This window comes from Trachemys scripta, chromosome 1, assembly GCF_013100865.1.
Source record: "Trachemys scripta elegans isolate TJP31775 chromosome 1, CAS_Tse_1.0, whole genome shotgun sequence".
Taxonomy (NCBI): domain Eukaryota; kingdom Metazoa; phylum Chordata; order Testudines; family Emydidae; genus Trachemys; species Trachemys scripta.
The window spans coordinates 130389824-130410489 of NC_048298.1; the positions used below are offsets into that span (position 1 = coordinate 130389824).

Sequence of the window (20666 nt, forward strand, 5' to 3'; positions counted from 1 at the left end):
AAGCTGGGGATGGGGAGGGGGTGGGAAGGAGGGAAGGGCACTGCAGGGAAGGTGTACTTTAGGTCCAAAGACTGCCTGCTTTTTTGGAGCTCCCTGCTAGCTCTTGGCTGAGTTGCTTGGGGGCAGGGCCAAGGAGACTGAGACAGTCACAGCTTTTGGGGTGGGGTGCTTTAAAGCACTCTGAGCCCTAAGAATGGCCCCAGATGCCTTATGGACAATCTGGTCTTGGGATCATCTCAGAGGAGGGTGTGTGGGTGGTTGAAGCTCCACGATCTATTATCAATGCTTGGCCATTCTGTCAAGACTTACAATGGGGTTTATGATGTGGATACATATCCCATGGGAACTGGGCTGGGAACTCCCAACTCATTTCACGTAGGCCAGTGGTAGCAATGAGATGGCAAGAGTGAGACCTGAGATCGGGGGGGCTGGAGCAATTTGTGTAGTGGGGGCGCTGAGAGCCATTGAACCAAACTGTAAACCCTGTATGTGATGGAAACCCCTTCAAACCAGGGGGTGCAGCAGCACCCCTAGTTCTAGCTCCTCTGCCTGAGGTGTTTGGATCCGTGGCTATTGCATGTATGGCAGCTGCTATGTATAGATTTGTTTGTCCCTTGGGAAACATACCTCTGATTCTTATGAAAGCAGAAGTTTGAAGAAAAGGCAATAGCTGTCATTTGAGAAAAAAGATTTATTGGAATTTTTATAAAAGGAAACCGTTTTTGAATACATTATAAATAGTCTGCCACGTGTGTAACCGTTCAAATAAATAAATAAATACTGCAATATAAACAAGTAGTTTCTTCTTAAAAGCTGGTGATGGCCAGCACCTCCTTCGAACAACGAACTCTCAAATCCCACTTCAGTTCTGTATGGTTAAACATATGCTTTGATGCAAAAGCCATTCTACGTTTCCTGACTATTGGTGGAGAATAATTTATTAAAACAACCCTTTTTTCCTCCATCCCAAAAAACACCCCACCATTTCTTGTGTGTATGATTGTAGTGCAGTATTACACAACAGTGAAGTCCTGCAGCCCTTACTTACATGAGTCCTTACACTCATTAACTCAAGTCCGGGAGACTCCCTTGTAGTCAATGGAGCTAGGACAATTTTCACAGCTAAACATCTGCCCCATTAGGTTCAGCAGGATCACTCATGTGACTATGGGCTGCAGTATCTGCCTTTAATTTAGATTATGGACCTCATTCTCTCTTCATGTATGTTGGTGTAATCAGGCGTAACTCCACTAAAGCAAACGGAATTACATTGGTATGAGAGGAGAATTGGGCCCTATGAGAATATACATTTATTCTTAATGCTCAGCTTTAAATCCAACTTAAATCACTAAGGGAGAATGATTTTTCCCCTTTGGATTGGAAATTGCAAGTGTTAATTCCACTTAAAGGTTCTGGAAAAGCACGTAGTCTTTGTCTCATAACTACTATTGCAGTCCAGAGTTCTCTGGGAGCAAAGTTCAATCAGAAAGGTACAGGAATCAAGTGGAATTATTAAAAAGATAATATATATAAATAGTCATACCTGACCATTGTACAGACAACATGGGAGAGAGTCCTGCTAAAACTTAGATGGTAAGAACCTCTCCAACATCCTTTTAGACTTGAGTTTACCATTTACAGCTAAATTGTATTTGTCGTGGATTTAAAGAATTTTCCTAGTCTTGGTTCACTGGGCCTGATTCTGCCTTCATGTCACTGGTCTAAATCAGGAGTAGTTCCACTGAAATCAGTGAACTTATACAGAGGTAAAACTATTGAGAGAACAGAAACAGGCCCAATGTCTGTTCCAGCTCAAACTTTGATGGCATGTAAGAAAGAGAAAGCTAATTTAAAAGACAGCAGCAGGACAGATCCTGCGCTCATTTGTAAATCCAGAGCAATTCCACTGAAAGCAGTGGTCCTTATTCTGATACCACTTGACTGGTGTAACTCCATTGCTTCAGTGGAGTTAACTTCTGATTCTCACAGTTGTGAGATCAGAATCAGGTGTGCTATATCTTATAGATGTCCCTATAGTCTAGACTATTATACAGTTATTAGGATGTCAGAGGGCTATTAAATGCATTTAATAAATATAGTATGCAGATAAATCTGCATCTGGAGGAGAAAATGCACAAATAAAAACACATTAAACATCCATTACATTAGACTCTTCTGCAGAGCACTTTGGGCCTGATTCTGATCTCTCTCTGGTGTAAATCAGGAATAATTCCAATGCAGTCACATGGACTTAAAATCTATATAAGTGAGATCAGAATCAGGTCCAGTAAGAATGATGAGATGGGAAAATAGCTATATGTAGACACTGGGCCAGATCCTCACTGGTGCAAATTGGTTTAGCTCTGTTGAAGTCAGTGGAGCTATACCAAAGATCTGACCTTTAATCTATAATGAAAAGCTCTGCACTGCAGTTCCTCTCATGCAAAGGCCCTTCCAAAGCCAGAAAACAAGCTTCTGATGATGAGCACTAGCAAGACTGCTGATCTTGTGATGACTCCAATCTGGATTCCTTATGCCTCATTTCTTAATTGTTCATTGTGGCTGGAGTAGCAATAGGAAAGCAAAGCGAGGCTTAGAGTCAATGCTCTTATCTCATGGATTCCTTTAAGTTTAAAGATGCAGGGTCAGATTCAGCCCTGCTATAAGAGTCAGTTTATTTATATCATGGATTAATCTGGCCTGAGAAACTTCCTGAAACACTCCTGTATTTTAGCAGGTAGTGCTATGGTTTGTTCCACATCTGTCTGCACATTCGGTGCTAGCGACTTGATTCTGCCCGACGGAAGACACTTAGAAGCAGGATCAGTCTGTCATTCCCTCCTCTGCATAGGTAGCCATTTGAGTCAGGAAAGAGAACGCTGCCTGCTGGACTTGAGTCCTTTCCGACCGCATGTCTAGGCAGGCTTCCCCATGTTAGAATTCTGATAAAATAAGAACTGTCTTGAACCATCATCCATACCCAGAGCCCAGCCTTTTTGGAAGCTTGAATACCTGTTTCAATTTTTTTCTTCCATATATTCATTCCTCTGCTCTTGAGTCTTTCAGGGCGCACAGCTGAACTTCCACATTAATTTTAGAGCTTTTCTGCTTTAACCAGACTCAGGGAGTACCAGACAATCTCATCATGAAAGAGCCTGATTTGGGGAGTTTTCCAGCCCGGAAGGCCCAAGATGATTACGATAAAATTCAGACAGACCATACAGACTTTATCTAAACCTAGTCAAACCCCTGATCCTTTTGAGGTGTGTTCATCTTGAATTTACTAGCTACAGATTTTGGTGCATCCACATCTTAACTAAAGATGAGTAAAACTCAAGGTGGATGGATGTTCAAGTCCAATGAGCAAACATATCCATAATGTATACTGACCTCTCTGGTCTAGAATTAGGCTGGCTTTTTTTCTTAGTACTTGGAGCTATTAAGAGGAATGTATAAAGAAACATGGGGCAATGTAGGGACCTCACTGCTGTCACTCTAGACACCCCATGATCACTCAGAACATCATGGAGACAGTGGGGATAGAACTCAGGTCCTCCTATTCCTAAAACACCCACCCTGACAATTCCAGCTAGTGGAGAATCTCCATTAGCTAGTAGTATTATGGGGCCTATGATACATAGGTGGGCAGCTATGATTCTTTCTAACAGACGTCTTTGGTGTGCTAAGCTGTTCAATGCAGTATTATCACAATTTGTTATTTCTGGTATTTCCGATTTCTTTCTAGGTTGGAAATTCTAAGAATATAACTTCTCTTTGTATTTGTGCATTTCTGTTCTGGCACCTGGTTGTATAGTATAGAGGGAGCTATGAACAAAACCTCAAAGTAATTTCAGTTTGGGTTTAGTTTGAGCCAGTTCTTATTATATCCCTACTAGTAAGTCAGTTATTAGGACCAAATTCTCCTATCATTTACTGTACTTTTACACCAATGTAACTCCTTTAACAGAGTTACTCTGGATTCTCACTGGTATGAGAGGAGACTCAGGCTCTAATCTTGTACATAATAAAGTTTTCTGTATAATACACAATCACTAATTTAGACGGCTGTGCTTGTGCAGCCTCCTGACCTAAAGTTTGAAGAGCAGGTCAGAAGCAAAATTCCCTGCCTACATTAGAGTTCTAAACATTCTAGGACCTGATTCTCCTCCCAGCCACTTCAGTAGCATAACATCAATGACTAAGCCTTCAGTGAAATAACTCTAATGTAAGCTAGAGGAGAGTCAAGACCCTAAACTGTTTGGTGTTAATACCTTGCAAATGCAGCTTATTTCAAGTAAAATAAAGCTCCACCTGTAAAATAACATACAATGCCACGTTCCTGTAACGTCATCTAGAAGAACGAAGCTTGAGTTCAAATGCTTTTCAGGTTTCTAACAGGCCTTGTGAAAGTTAGATGTTGAATATAAAAGATTTTAGGGTTCTAGCCAGTTCTTTCTCTCTAACATATTCACCCGTGTCTCCTCGCTGCAGAGGCGTGGCCCTGGCTATCTTGTATTGTAAAAGCGTGGACTTCCATTCCTTCTGACATCCATCATGGCGAGTGGGTCATCTGGGTTGACCACATCATTTGGATTGATTCTCATGGGTTCTCTAGGCAGGTGAGCAAAGTGAGTCTGCAACCTCTGAGGTCCTGTGTCAAAGGCTTCTCCCTGTGGGATCAAAATCTGGAGGGGATCAATGTCTGCATTTCTAGTGTGCCTGTGGGGTTCAGGTGTGTTGAATCGGATCAGAGGGATTTCATTTCTCCTGGGCAAAAACTGGGAGTACGGTGGTGGATTCATACCAGGGAAGAAAGCTTGTTTAGCCCTGCCCAGGCTGACCAGAAAGTTGTACTTGGGAGATTGGTACACATCGTATCCATTTTCTAGTGTTCTTTGTTTAAATATGCAGTCCTCTTGACTGAAGTAATGCTTAGGAAACAAAAATAGAACAATCATTAATAGAAGGATTTAATTGTTAATAAGTGTCAATACAAAATGCAAAGGCGATGGGCCAGATCCTGCAGCCATTAGTCATGGGAATAGTCCCACTGGCTTGAACCAGCCATTTTGTGAGAGAAAGGAGTACAGGATTGGAGCTTTCAGTTTTGACAAGGGCCTTAGGGAGAGCTGTGCAAATACAGATATCCCCTGGGTTACGCAAATCTTACTTACGCAAATCCACACTTACGGAAAAACTTCCATAAGCTAGAAATGGGAGGCGGGGGGAGGAGGGGGTTGGTTTTTTTTTTTTTTTTGCGTAATAGTCGGGTATACGTTTTCAACTTACACAAAATTCAAGTTACGCAAGGAGTTCTGGAACGGAACCCTTGCGTAAGTCGGGGCGTGTCTTTAACTGATTTTTTAGTTTGATGGCTGAATTAAAAAGTCAGAGAAAATATGATAAGGGGTCAACCCAAAACACTTTTTTTTTTTCAAGTTTTTCGGTGAACTGAAAAGTTTTTAAAAATCATTTTTGTGTTTTTAACCTTTTTTAAAAAAAATAAAAAATAAAACCAGTAAAATTCAAAATGAAAAGGGTGCTTCAAATTTAAACATTTAATTTAGAAAATGTCAAAATCAAACATTTTGATTTAAAAAAAATCCCCCCCTTCCAGTAAAACCTCAAAAAACAATTCGTAAAACGTTTGGTCAATTGAATCTGCACCTTTTTGTCAAAATAAAATAAAATAAAAAATTGCAACCTGCGCTATTCTTAAGGCCCTATCCTGCAAGATGCGGAGGGCCACCTGTAAAGTTTTGAACAGCTCTCATTGACTCTCGTGGGAGCTGAGGTGCTTGGTTCCTTCTAGGATGAACTCAGTGCATTGCAGGATCCGACCCTTATCTCTCACCAGTCTCTGATTGAGACTAGGTAACAACTTAGTTTTATTTGAATAAAGATCTTTGCTGAAAACCTCTCAGAAACTCTGAGATACAAGATAAATATTTTACTATCTTTATGAAGGCTCTCATGTCGAAGCCACTTCCCAGCCTGGACTGCAGACAGCAAAAATTCCAGCCGATCACTATTGACTTAATTCTGACCTTGCGTACTCCACTGTAACACCCGTGACTTTTGTGGAGATCTCACCTGCACCAGTGTGGTAGAATGAAGCTCAATATAACTGACTAAAAGGAGCAAGTTTAACCTAAACCAAGGTCCAGGTCCTTAACTGCTGTACATCTGCATAGCTCCATTGACTTGAGATATGCAACTTTATACCAGCTGAGGAGCTGGCCCTATAATAATAAGAGACCTGTTCTGCATTTCACTTTAGTCTTAGTAAAGTTAGGAGCACTCACCGATCCAAAGATATTTCCTTTAACGTCCATACATAGGTAGCGCCCGCTCTTTACACCAGTTATCACCACATAGCCAGCATGCTCAGATTTGATCATTAGGGCACCTGTTTAGAAAAATGAAGATGTCTTAAATGGGGCATGGGTGATCCTTTTAATATTAATTTATCTGACAGTTTCTTTGCATCCACTTCTTGTGTTTGGAGTTTAACTACAGTTTTGCTAAGTATCCTCTTATTCTTTAAAAATGTAAACCCAATACACAGAACATTTTTTGTTTTGGCTTTACCTTTGTAAATATTTCTTGAACCCTTTTTCTAAGCAAATTCCACTGTACATCTGGATTTCAGCTGTTCAGCATTTACCCTTAGTGGGAAATCCTTGCTTAAGCCCCTCTCCCTCTCTCTCTCTCTCTCTCTCTCTCTCTCTCTGGAGCATGCAGCATGCGTTTATGCCATGATATCAAGGAAAGTGTAGTTGCAATGGGATTCATTGGCTGAATGCACACAACACAGGTGCAAAGTTAATTTTTACATCTTGCACTTCATCCCAGGGGAGATCATGATATCTTAGCGATACTGCAGCACCCTGAATATTTACTGTCACTTTCCATCCTGCTCACCTCATTGCAACAGGTGAATTTTGTTATCAAAAGATTAACAAAGTGTGTAATTTTATTGGGGCTTATTCTCCACTTGGTCGCACAAGTATTATGGCCATGTAACTAACTGAAGTTTATGGAATAATATCAATGTAAAACTGGCATAACAGAAAGGGGATGCAGGCCCTTTTGTGTCTGCTTTAATCAACAAGTCCTAACTGAGTTAATAATATACAATCATTCTGCTTCCTGGTTTGATCAAAACAGTCATAATTTAATACTCAGTACTTTTTATATAAACGGAAAACAAATTTTTCTCTTTCTTACACATCCCCCCTGATACTCCCTGTCCATAGGAAGATTTTCATTCTTGATTAGTAGAATTGCAATGGGTTAATAATATGTTAAACAATCTTCAATATTCCTAGAAGATCAGAATTTGTTTTGAAATGGGCAGAGCACTTTTAAAATAGCATCAAAGACACGTGAATGAAGTGCTTTGGTTTCTACAAGCTATGGTGTTAGGGCTAACCTTTCAACAACCAAAGAAGTGTAGCCTTATTGTGCAAGAAAAGTAGATCTCCTTGGGCCAAATTGTGAACCGGAACAGTTATTTATACGAGTAATACCATTGAACTCAATAAGGCAAACTCAAATGACTTAACTGCTCACCAATCACCATCTGGCCATTTTCAAGTTCCCATTATTTAATTTGCAGTTGTGTCTGCAACTACCTATTTTATATGTAAAAGTGTGCTTTATACACACACACACACAGATTAGATGCCCACTTCTAAAGCTTGTCTCTTGAGCAAATTTTGAGAGAAAGGAACATAGATGCCCTTGCAAATGAGGCAGGCAGTTGCATAGATGCAATTCTCCTTCTGTGTCCACCAGTGCAGGTTTTGTGGGCACAACCAGTTTGCATCCATTTACTCAATGTGCTTTTCTTTGAAAAATATGGTCCTTAGAAGCATAAGTGGCTTCACTGAACATGCCACCATCTGACTTAAATTTAGACTCCTGCAGAGTAAATTAATGATATATCTTGGAGAGAAGATGCTGCTGATGGTTTTTGACTGCAGAGTGCTACAGGTACTAGGATCTGTAGTACATTATTACTATTAAATGATCATGTAGTTTACATTTTTTAAACTGCTTTAACTATTTTTAAACAAAAAGATTTAAACTAAATTCTATTTGTCACTTGGGGGCAATGCAACCATTACATTAATCCTTGCTATCATTGTCTGAATACATGTCCAGCATATGGTCTTAATATTAACTCAGTGTACTTTCAGTCTCTTGTTGATAGTTATCTGTTTCCCCGTCTAACTTGAGTTAGACCCTGTACAATAGAAAGTCTTGAGCTCTTTCCCCTGTTTGGGAGGCGGCTGTGTGACTAGTACACTACTTACTGTAAATGGATTGGTGAGGTGTGCCATCAACATAACCATCGGGGTTGATTTGCAGATGGAAGCTGTTCTTCTCAGTAGATGTGTACAAGTGCATCAGGCTGTCTGTGTTTCCCCAGCTGGGATTCAGCAGTGGAGAGAAGTTGGGAAAGGCAGCAATAGCCTTGAAGCTGCATAGCAGAAACAGCATGAAGTCCAAGCGGCTGCACTGACTGGGCTGTGACATGGTGCTCCTTCCTTAGTGGCTAGTGCAGCTATCTGAAACTTGATACTTTCTCACTCCTGTGTGTGTCTCTCTTTGCCTTCTCTGCGTGTATTTGGAGTATGAATCCTCAGATGGGTTCCCTACTTTTTTGCAGCGGCTTATAAAGGACAGCTGAATGACATCACACAGGAAAAACTTGTCCACATCCTTGGTTTTGTCAAAGCAACATTTTTAGGAGTGTCCTGAGACCTCAAAGACCCAGGGAAAAGGAATGCACGTAGGATCTCTGGAGGGAATGTAAGGTTTCTAAAGACAGCTCTCAAAAACTAATCATGCCTTCAAATAATGTCATCTGCAAAACTCTGACATCTGAAAGCTTTCCACTCCCCTACCAATAAATAAATAATAAAAAAATAAACCAACCCATTGTACTGTACAGAAATTGTTTTGGGAAAAATCCATTAGATTTTAAATTGAATTTTTTTCATTTTTTCCTTCAGATTTATTTTTCCTGTTTTTCTGAATTAAGGCCTGATCTTATAAAAATGCAGAGTACCTCCCTAGAGGGGCTAAGTGCCTTTAACTCCCATTCAAGTCAAAGGAAGTCAAGAGCACTCTGCACTTCTGTAGGATCAGACCCATAATTTGTGTCCAAATCCATTAAAAGCTTATTTTGCAAATGCATGGGCCTGATTTTCCTTTCATATTGGTGTAACTCCATTAAAGTCACACTGATGTAACTGCACTAAGTGGGGGGCAAATCAAGCCCGGTGACATTAGCACTCCTTTCTATTTTTTCCTGTTTGAGTTCTTCACTTTGTGTCACTTACATGATTTTCTTTTAAAGTGGTTAAGTAGCTGGAAACTTTTTATAAAACTATAGGAGAGAGACTCTGGTAGTCCATTCCTGCTCTGTGCATCTAGGTAGCACTCACTTCACACATTCTAGGTCTACTAACCAGAATAACCTTTGTGAATCTGAAATAGTTAACCTGTGAGCATTTTGTAGTACTGTAAATATAGCAAGCATGTTTTAAAAGACATGTAAAGGATGCTGTCAAGGTAAAACCTAGTATATGAAAAAAAGAAATAAAAGTAGAGCTGGGAGAAATTTTTTGGCTGAAATGTTTTTCAGTAAAAAATGCAGACAGTGATGAACATATGGCAAATTCATGTGATTATTTTGCCACATAGTTTCCAAACCAAACAATTTCAGAATAATTGAAATATTATTTTGACATTTTGAAACAAAATGTTTCAATTTATTTGTTTGAAATGACTTTTCATTTCCAAATTTCCTTTAATTTTTTGTTAACATTTTAAAAAAATGTTTGAAATAAAAACAGAATGCTTGTTTTGTAGAAATGGTCCATTCAACCCAAAATAACAATTGTGTTTGACTTTTCAAAATTACCAACAAACAAAAAATTCATTATTCACCCAGCTCTAATTAAAAATAGTTTCAGATATGACAAATGCTGCTCAGCTGTCCTGCCAGTTTTTGTGGGTTTAGTCAAAATTTCCTATTTAAAAAGAAACAAAACATTTTTCTGTCTTCTTTTGCTGTTTGAAAATCCCACACAAACAGGGTAGGAGAAACTGACTGTGAATCTCTGAAACTGGACTATGCAAAAGTTGCTTCCAAATACACAAAATAATCTGAAGAATTAATGAAAAATAGATTAATTTATTTCACTTATAGAAATCAGAGGTTTTACTTTTAACAATAGTAGGCACAATATTTGCAGAAAAACAGTATTAAATTGACAATATACCTTTAAACGTGATGCACCAAATTCTTAATTTTCTTAAGGAAATCTGGAGTAATGCCGTCAAAGTAAGGAGATTAATCCTAGATTTATACCAGTGTAACTAACAACAGAATCTGACCTGGTTTTTTCCTGTTCAATAATTGTTTGAATTAGCACAACTCTGCCAAATTCTTCTCTGTTACACCTGTGTAAATCTAGAGTGACATCACTGGATACACACCTGTGTAAATGAGAGCAAAATGTGGCCTAAAGGGCAAGAACCTAAATTGGTGTAAACCAGCAACACTTCAGTGCCATCAGTGGAGCTGGACTAGTTTATACCGCGTGAAGATCTAGCTCATAGTACTTTATACTAGAAAGTGGTATGGTATAATGACGGTAAGGATTTATATTCTCTCTCTAACTACATTTTTAACTTAATCATTTTAATTAAAGCTATATTAAAGGGATTTATCCATTTTTAAAGCTGTACAGTGAGGAAAAAAATCTCAACTCCCTTATTTCAGTCGGATATTTGGAACATAAAAATTATCATACACGATCCAACCCATGGCATATCTAGTCCAGACCGCTATTTGGGGGAGGATATAGCACCAGAAGCTTCAGAGGAAAGTGCAAGAAACCCTGTAATAAGCAAATGTGGGATAGCCTATGCCCTGGAAAATTTTCTCCTAACCCCTACTAGTTAGAGATTGACTCATATCCCAAAGCATGAAAATGTATAACCTTCATAAAACTTTTTTCAGTATTTACTATATATTCTTGGTATCCACCTAAACATCAAGTCTCTCTTGGTATATTAGCTTTAATTCAATTGAAACTACATTTTTTAAGAGAGACTGTCCATGCTCCATCTCAGTGAATATCATCAGCGATCCCATTCTCTCTGTGCTCCGTGCTTAACCCTTGCCATTTTAGAAAGGTTTCCATAGGGTCAGCTCGTTCCTGATTTTGCTTAGCTGTGTTTGTTTAAACTCCAAGGCTAAAGCAAATTTGTTTAAAGTCTCTTCTGTCATATTGTTAGTGTGGATTTTGCTTTTTAAGGTTTTTGCTTTTTAAAACAAAATTTTTTTTTTTTAAATTGGAATGTAAGTTTGGAGTGGTTTTTTTTTTTAACAGTTTATTCCCTTTTTTGTTTCTTCCAGCTTGAACCATTTGTTACTTTGTATGTTGGTAATTTACTTGCTTGTCCAACACATTGAACTTTTGTATGTCAGTTTCTATGACTATTTGAGCTCTCTAGGTAGTTTTGGTGTGTTTGGCAGAGGTGAGAAAGAAAGAGAGAAATGAATCACCACAGTATAGAGACCCTGAGCTATAGAGTCTTGTAAAGGGAAAGGGATAGATCTTGATGGTTTTCTGGGGAAGAAAAAAAATTAACTGAGTTTGGGAACAAAAAATTCCAACAGCTTCTGAATTTCAGTATTGTTGTTATATTTCTTTGGATGAAGGTAACATTTAGGGGCCCCATTGTGCTAGGCACTATGTGCAGAAACAGTAAGGAACAGTCCCTGCCTTGAAGAGTTTACAGTCTAAATAGACAAGAGAGACTAAAGTATTATCACCACTGTTTTGCAGATGGGGAGCTAAAGCACAAAGAGATTAAACGACTTGCCCACGGTCACCCAGGAAGTCTGTAACAAAAACTGGAATTGAAACAAAATCCTCTGAGACCCAGGCTAATATCTTAAGCACAGGATCATGTTTCCTCTATTGTTTTGTGATTAGTCCAATAAGAGGGCTGGCCTAATATATTGCTAGTTAATTTAAATATTTACTGGAATAACAAAATTACTACTTAAAATCCCCCCACCCTTCCTTATCTTGTCTTTTTTTCCCAGTTCTCATGTGAGTACCCAGAAGGCTCTGGAAGCTTCAATAAGAAGAGGGGTATTTAAGGTTGTGGGTCTCCTTTGATTCAATAGAAACAATTTTATAGGTTGGTTGGTTTTTGCAACCTGTCTTTGTTCCTCTCCTGACTTTCACTTCTATTTTTTCTTGGATTTAAACTGCTGGGTTAGTTGAGAGAGAAAAGAAATACAGTAGCACAAAATATAGGCAAGAATTGAGGTTAGACTTGAATGGCTATTTCCTTGTTTCCTTCCTGATAGGGTAGAATGTACTAAAGTGCTGCTTTCCTTAAAAATCACAGTAATGTGGCATACAGGAGTTTCTGGCTATCCTATGATGTACTTTTATCAAGGGTTGTCCTCCTTCATTGTTTTGCTAAAGGCTGGGACCAACCTGGAAACTTCTTGTTGAGGCCCTCTTAGAATGACTTGAGGGCCTATGTCTATTTAATATCTCCTCTTCTTGAAGCCTCAAGGCAAAGTAACTTCTAATCCTTCCAAGTTATCTAGGATAGGCCAGTAGCCAATGCTCCTTCTTATACTTAACTTCAAGGACCAGTAACTCCATTAAGTGATTGGTGGAGGCACCAAAATGAGTACAAAAGGTGTTCTTGGTAATAAAGATGCCATCTACTCAAAGGTACTCAAGAGACGGGGATGATTTGAAGAAGATGCCTCTAAGAGCAAGCCGAGGGTCCCCAAAAGAGAACAATAATAATACAGCTGAGAAGAAAAGGATTCAATGAGGAATGATGGCTTTCAAATTCACAGAGAGAAGGTGACTGAAGAAAATGACACTGAGGACAATATGGTGTCTTCCCCTATTTAAAAAAAATAAAATAAAACCTATGAAATTAACCCCAATTTAGACCTGGAATAAGCAGGCAGGACTTCCATTGAAGTATATAGGAATTATATCCATGTACATCAGGCTGAACTGGGCTGGCTGACTTTTGTTTGTAGCAATGACAATTATATAAAGTTATATAAAAGCTACCCTGTGCTGCCACTCACTGCTGCCTGTCTACCCTAGCTACACTACTATGTTTAGCATGCTAGCTCGATGTCTCACCGCCCGCTCCAAGTGTGGGCATACCCTAAGTGTTCTGAGAAATGTCATTCTCGTGGTGTTTACAAACTAACAGGAGGTAGAGCCTGTTACACTTCAATATTGCAGATGAAAGAGGCAAAGAATAAACATTCAAATATAGGGGGAAAAACCCTTTATTGAAACTTTGCTTACACTATACATCTAAAATGTCCTACTCATTATTAGGCTTCTTGTTACAAAAATACATTATGTAGAATTGTTAGGATGAAGAGACCCATCAGCTCTACAAACTCCATTCTGCTGTTGGCAGATGAACGTGTCTCCATCAGGAATACATTTTATATCACCTTAACTTAGCCAGCTGTTCTATATCTCAGTCACTTTCTGGGAGAAGAAACCCATCTTGATATCCACTCTAACCTTTGCGTGCTTCCTCAAGTGGCACATGTGATGGTGCTTTCCTCTCTGAAAGGTCTTCTCCTAGATTGCTGAGTGACCTTTACTTTAATTGTGTGATCAGATTGCTGCATCACTTTCGCTTTCTCTGATATTTTCCATCCATGTTTGTGAGTCTTTGTATTTTTTCTTTAGCTTTTGCTAGTATTTGCAACCATCTTAAGGTAGATCATCTGCAAATGTCATACTGTGCCATTTACTCCGTCTTGTAACTCATTAATGAAGTTCTTAAATAAGAATGGACCCAATACTGATTCTGGACATCTTCCTTCTAACTAAGCACAAACCCCTAACAGTCTCTTGCCCATCATTTGCTGTCTTTCAGCCAAGTAACAGTACATAGGACAGGGCCTCTCTAAGCCGTTAAATTAAAATTTTCAAGTAAGATTTTGTGAGCAACAGTATTTTTCTTAAGTGTTTATGAAGGGGGTGGAGTTGAGGGACAGAGTGGTCAGAGATGGGATTATTATTGTTCTTATGGAAGGCCGCTATTATTGCTGTATTATTAAGGGCAGCTTTTTATTATTTAACATTCATGCTGTGATAGTGCCTAGAAGCCAACCAGGATAGTACCCTATTGTGCTACGTGCTGTCCAAACTTTTAATTTTTTTTTTTAATGTAGAGTGTCTAAAGTTAATGTTTGATTACTAGTGCTACATAAACATAAGGTTCTCCGAGAGTTCCCATTATAAGCCCCTGTTTTCAGTTGCTTATAACTTTGCCAAATTTTAACTGTTCAGACTGAAACTGCCCATACCAGGTATCTGCCATGGGTTGAATTTTTATGAAAAGTTTCTGCATGATGAGAATGAATTAGGGTTGTGTAGTGAAGAAGACTGTCTGTGGGACTGCTGCTTTATTTGTTGCAGAAGCTGGAAGGTGTCTCATAAATGAGACGGGATTGTAGGAAGAGAAAGATGGCTGCATGGTTATGTCAGTTGAATGCTACCCTGGAGAATCATATTCTATCCTTGCCATTGCCACAGAGTTCCTATGTAATGCTGGGAAAGTCACTTAAACCAAACTTTTCACAGGAAGTCACTAGTTGTATGTTCCTCATTTTTTCAGTGTCCACTCTCAGACCCTGATATTTGATTTGCAGAAGTGCTGAGCACTTGCAACTGAAGTCAATGGGAGCTGTACTTTGAACACAAACAGAGCTATATAATGCTAACTATTCTGAAAACCAGAGCCTAGATATTTCAAATTGGGCCCCCAAAATTAATGAATACTTTCTACCTTAATCTTTCTGTGCCTCCATTCCCCAGCTGTAAAATGGGGATAATACCCAGTCATCTCAGTGAAGATAATTGTTTGTGAAACACTTAGATACTATAGCAATGAGCATTTCAGAAAAGCCCTCAATGAAATTAATAATTCTGTATTCTAAGGAGGGTTTATATAGTGTGCAGTAAATAAGGCCTATGGCCGCACATTGAGCAACGAGGAGAAAACAAAATATTGAATAGCTACTCAGTAAGTGAGCACCAGCATCCTGTGCAGTGAATGAGGCAGGGGTCCTGGGGAGAAAACAATGTTGTCATGTAAAATTAAAGACTGTATCATAGTGTGCCTACACAAGGGTGAATTAAGATTGCCCAGGCATCTTTAATTTGACATTTCCTAACTTTTGAATGCTTGGATTTGCAGTCTTAATAGTCTTTTAATGTCGTTTTTTGGATGCAATATATAGTTTAAAATTACTTTCTCACTTGTTACCTGTCAGAACCTCAGTTTGTGGTTTCTCCTTGATGTGATTGCTGCCACCCCTAGTGTAAGCAGCTCCCTTCTGTCATTGTTAGTAACTTCAATCAACTGTGTCAGGAGCAACCCTGAACTCAGGTCTTGGAAGATTAAAAGGTCTCTTATGCTTTTTAACAGACAACTATAAGAAGCTGCAATTTGTCCTGTCTGCTTGGGTTTGTGCACATAACAGATTGATTAAAGTGAGCATAAGAAGATCTCTTTAGTGTATATAATGAGATCATCTTCCAGAAATCTATCTGTAAGTAAAAATATACTTGCATATCCAGGAAATGTTGACTACCTTTAAAAGTTTAGAAGCACCTGCACTGTTGTTGTTTATGAGAAACAAAGGCCATAGTGCAAAGCAGCATGTGGCACTCCTGGGCAGTGTGGTGAGTGTGCTGAGCTATATCTGTGAAATGGGTGTAGTATTTGCTCTCCCAAGTGCCTTCCTAGCTGGGAGGCAGAGGGATGGCGCCATGGGCATTGCATCAGTGGCGGTGCTAGTTAAGTTTTTGCCGGTGCCCTTGTGTTCTGGGAATAGCATTATCTGCACCCCCTTGGTGGAGAAGGAGCACCCTCTTCATATGTATGCTCTTCAAGCTCATATATATGAGAAGTAGCCACAGTAGTGCCCATGCTCCGCTGCTGATTTGGGATCATCTCAGAAAAGTGTGTGCTTAAAAGTCCCTTTTAATAATCCTCACTTCACTGTATGTCTTCCAAGAGTTCAGAGACTCCAGCCTTTTTTTTTTATCTTCTCCCTCCCCCTCCTATAGAATGTTTATAATAGCTGCTTCTGGGGAGATCATGTGTTAGATGGTGGAAATAGAAGGGTTAGGTGTTTCTATAGCAGTTATTCCAGGAATAATGACATGCCGACTCAACAATATTGTGTGTGTGTGTGTACATGCATACTCTCTTGCCACAGATTTTAGTCAAAGTGTTGTTAAACACATCCTGTACTGACCTTATTTGGATGACCCATCTTTGTCACACAGCCCACGACTAAAGCAAACATCCTGGCTAGGCTCACCTACGTGAAGCAAATCAAGTAAGCACAGCCCACTAGACTTAGGACTGCAGCATGTACCAGTAATTTCTGTGATGTGGGTGCCAAAGGCATTATCTTGAATCTTAGTTCCCCCTTTTTCCCTCGACCATGGACTTGTAACAACAGTGAAAGTCTTGGAATGCAATTTTTAGATTCAAAAATTGTAAATCAGCTGGGTGAGCCAGGTCAGACAGACAGTACGCTTTGCTGGGAAAAGGCAGTTTGACACGTTTTGCCTGCACAATGCAGGATGTGTGGGCTTCCTGAGCATTATTCGTCTTTTCTTTTAATGTCAAGGGGTCAGTGTCAGCGGGAGCGGTTGCATGAACTTTCTGTTCTGCTTGGTTGTTTCTAAGGCAAAACTTTTCACCAGCGGTTTTAAAACCCATGGACTTTCAAAATACCATGCAAAAAAGGAACACCACGAGCCGTGTACTGGATGAGAGGGAAATAGATAACAAGTCAACCAGCCCTTACGGTAAATCCCTCAATCACATATTTGTGATGCAGTGGTGTGTTGTGCTGACCAGTTGTCAGGAAGCGCCTTGGTCCTGCTCCTGCTGGAGTCATTAACAAAACTCCCATGTGATTTCAGTGGGAGCTGGATCAGATCCTAAAACAGTAATGCCAAAGTGTTCAGATTGGAGGGGGCCGATATTTGGATGCCTAACTTTAAGTAGCCTGAATTTTCACACATGCTGAGCTATCTGCAGCTCCCATTGTCTTGAGACTCAGTATCTTGTGCCAGTGAGTTTCATGGGTAAATGATATATCTTGTTTTTTATTCTCCCCCGCCCCTTTTAAGTTTTAAACATGTTGCTGTTTAATTTCATTGGGTGACCTCTTGTTCTTGCTGGGAAGGTAAATGGTGTCATGACTGACCTTCTCTATCCCATTCACTATTTTTCTATAAATCTATTAGATCTCCTTTTAATTTTTCTCCTCTCTAAACTAAACAGTTCCAATCAATTCAATTTCTTATACAGAAATCTCTCCATGTTGCTAATCATTTTCATTACACTTTTCTGGACCACTCCTATTCCTGCAAAAATGAAGGTATGGATGCCCCCTAGCTTTTTGCTTCATTGCAGCCCTGATTTGTACTTAGAGTGATCAGATAGAAAGTGTGAAATATCAGTACAGGGGATGAGGGATAATAGGCGCCTATATAAGAAAAATAAAAAATATTGGGACTGTCCTTACAAAATTGGGACATCTGGTCACCCTATTTGTACTACACAGAAATAGAAACATTAAAATGAAAGGCTATAAAGAACTAGAGAATGAGGCCATCCCTCATCTCATTGTAGAACATGATTCATCCTTCTGCCTCCCAGATCTCCATTCTGTTCCTACATTCACTTATACTGCACCAGTAGCGTCAACTCTCTTGCTTGGTTGATGATTCCTAATGCCAGTCATTGAACTGAGCTAGTTGAATAAATGGAAAGTAAGAAAATATTCCCTCTGCACTTGCAGAAGGTGCTACTGCTGTCAGAAGCTGGCTTATCACTTCAACAAAGTGCTCAGCTTGACTTTCACCAGTTCAGTGGTCATTCTCTAAAACTTGGCAGCAAACGTACTGCTTAATAATTTTTGTTTTTAATTTAAGTGATTGTAACCTATTAAAAATTACCTTAACATGGTGTCAATTTCAAATATAATTTTAAATAGTTTCATTTTTAAAAATAAACCTGTATTTAATGTAAAAAAATCAGATTCTTTTAATTTTTTGAAAACATCAATTTTTGTCCACTCTGACTGTAGGAGACAGAGGAATTTATAGGATACATACATGTATTTAGGGCTGTCAAGCAATTAAAAAAATATTCACGATTAATCGCACAATTAAAAATATTAATCATGATTAATCGCACGATTAATTGCACTGTTAAACAATACTAGAATACCATTTATTTAAATATTTTTGGATGTTTTCTACATTTTCAAATATATTGATTTCAATTACAACGTGTACCGTACGCACTTTATATTTTTTTTGTACAAATATTTGCACTGTAAAAATAAAAGAAATAGTATTTTTCAATTCAGCTAATACAAGTACTGAAGTGCAATCTCTTTATCATGAAAGCTGAACTGACAAATGTAGAATTATGTATAAAAAACAACTGCATCCAAAAATAAACAATGTCAAACTTTAAAGCCTACAAGTCCACTCAGTCTTATTTCTTGTTCAGCCAATCGCTCAGAAAAACAAGTTTGTTTACATTTGCAGGAGATAATGCTGCCTGCTTCTTGTTCACAATGTCATCTGAAAGTGAGAATAGGTGTTCGCATGGCACTATTGTAGCTGGCGTCACAAGATATTTACTTGTCAGATTCGCTAAAGATTCATATGTCCCTTCATGCTTCAACCACCATTCCAGGGCACATGCGTCCAGGGCCGGCTCCAGGCACCAGCAAAGCAAGTAGGTGCTTGGGGCAGCACATTTGCAGGGGCGGCAGGGATCCAGCATGGGAGCTGAGAACCAACATGGAGTCCTGGGAGCTGTAGTTCCTGGTTAGCTCCCTGCCTATAGAGCCAGCCCTGGAGCAGGGAAAGAACTACATTTCCCAGCATTCACTTGGTAGCAATCAACAGGAAAGGGAGGGGGAGGGAGGGAGACCTCATGCTGCAGCTTGCTGTGAATGGAGAGCTCACTGCTGGAAGGGAGTGGCACTGTGAACAGAGGAACAAGTATGCCCAAGGAGTAGAAGGCTTTGGCCCAGATATCCCCTTCAGGAGACCTCCCCAGACTGGATTAGGGATACTGGTGTGACCTCACCTTGCAGCCCCCAAAGAAAGAATTGGGTGGACTAAATGGACAGTGCACCTCTCTATCTGAAGCCTAGCAAGGGAGATACGTGGATCCCACTAGAATTTAAAATGAAAAGTAAGGGGGGGAGGCTCTACTAGAGGACCTGGGCAGCTTTAGATTCAGTACCAAGCACGTAGGAAGATTTCCATTTCTGAGCCATGGAAGCAGAAATTGACTTTTCCTTTCCGGATTTAGCTACTATTCAGAAAGGGAATCTAGCACCTGCCTTCCAGATTTGAACACCCTCAAAATTCAGGAGTGCTCAGGCTCATTTGGGCAGCTGTTACTTCATTTCTCCCAAATCAAATATACTGATCCACTGTAACTTGCTGTAGAAAAAGTAGGATAAAATTGAACAAGAAATGCTTCCCAGTGGTTATTAGGACTGGAATTGCTATTTTCAACAGCCATTGCCTTTTTCTTTTTTTTTAAAGTTTTATTTGTTTAAAAGGAAGACAATGATATTGCATTGGCAAATTCCCCATAGAAACAAAGAGTGGAACAAAAGAATAATAAAGGCTCCTCAACTTTTCCTCATTTATGGAGGACAGTCTTATAATATGCATCCAGATATCCTCCAATCACACAAGCTGAAAATTGTTCCACTTGACTGCAGTTCTGTAACCATATGGGAACCAATCCTGTCTGTGTTCTGTGCACATCCAAAATTCCTGCTGAATGACCTGCCCTGGGAGTGAGTTACCAGTGACCCAGGGCTGGGGCAGCAGGGAGGTGCGGATGGGGCGATGAGAGCCCAGGGCTGGGGCGGCAGGAGGGTGCAGCGAGGAGCCCAAGGTTGGGGTGGGGGGTGGCAGCCCAAAATTTTTTTGCTTGGGGCAGCAAAAAACCTAGAGCCGGCCCTGAATGCGTCCATGCTGATGATGGGTTCTGCTCAATAACAATCCTAAGCAGTGCAGACCGACACACGTTCATTTTCATCATCTGAGTCAGATGCCAACAGCAGAAGGTTGATTTTCTTTTTTGGTGGTTCAGGTGCTGTAGTTTCCACATCAGAGTTTTGCTCTTTTAAGACTTCTGAGAGAGCATGCTCCACACCTCATCCTTTTCAGATTTTGGCAGGCACTTCAGATTCTTAAACCTTGGGTTGAGTGCTGTAGCTATCTTTAGAAATCTCATATTGGTACCCTCTTCCATTTTGTCAAGTCTGCCGTGAAAGTGTTCTTAAAACGAACAACATGTGCTGGGTCATCATCCGAGACTGCTATAACATGAAATATATGGCAAAATCGGGTAAAACACAGAATCGGAGACATACAATTCTCCCCCCAAGAGTTCAGTCACAAATTTAAATAACAAATTTTTTTAACGAGCGTCATCAGCATGGAAGCATGTCGTCTTGAATGGTGGCCGAAGCATGAAGGGACTTACAAATG

General features: G+C 39.6%; 1 protein-coding gene across 1 annotated transcript; it reads right to left on the reverse strand.

The window, feature by feature from the left end:
• Window positions 1-690: 690 nt before the first annotated feature.
• On the reverse strand, window positions 691-8640 carry FGF23 (fibroblast growth factor 23). The gene is made up of 3 exons (XM_034785029.1): window positions 8322-8640; window positions 6306-6409; window positions 691-4931 (listed from the first exon to the last, which is right to left on the reverse strand). Exons 1-3 carry the CDS (start codon window positions 8542-8544, stop codon window positions 4506-4508), a joined length of 753 nt encoding a protein of 250 aa, XP_034640920.1. The 5' UTR covers window positions 8545-8640; the 3' UTR covers window positions 691-4505.
• Window positions 8641-20666: the final 12026 nt, after the last annotated feature.

What these genes read in the sequence shown, in the direction of transcription:
- FGF23 (XM_034785029.1), bottom strand. Translation starts at nt 8,544, where the DNA reads ATGTCACAGCCCAGTCAGTGCAGCCGCTTGGACTTCATGCTGTTTCTG. An exon ending in ACCTCACCAATCCATTTACA is followed by an intron (nt 6,410 to 8,321) that starts GTAAGTAGTGTA and finishes TTTTCTAAACAG; the next exon opens with GTGCCCTAATGATCAAATCT. An exon ending in AAGGAAATATCTTTGGATCG is followed by an intron (nt 4,932 to 6,305) that starts GTGAGTGCTCCT and finishes TTGTTTCCTAAG; the next exon opens with CATTACTTCAGTCAAGAGGA.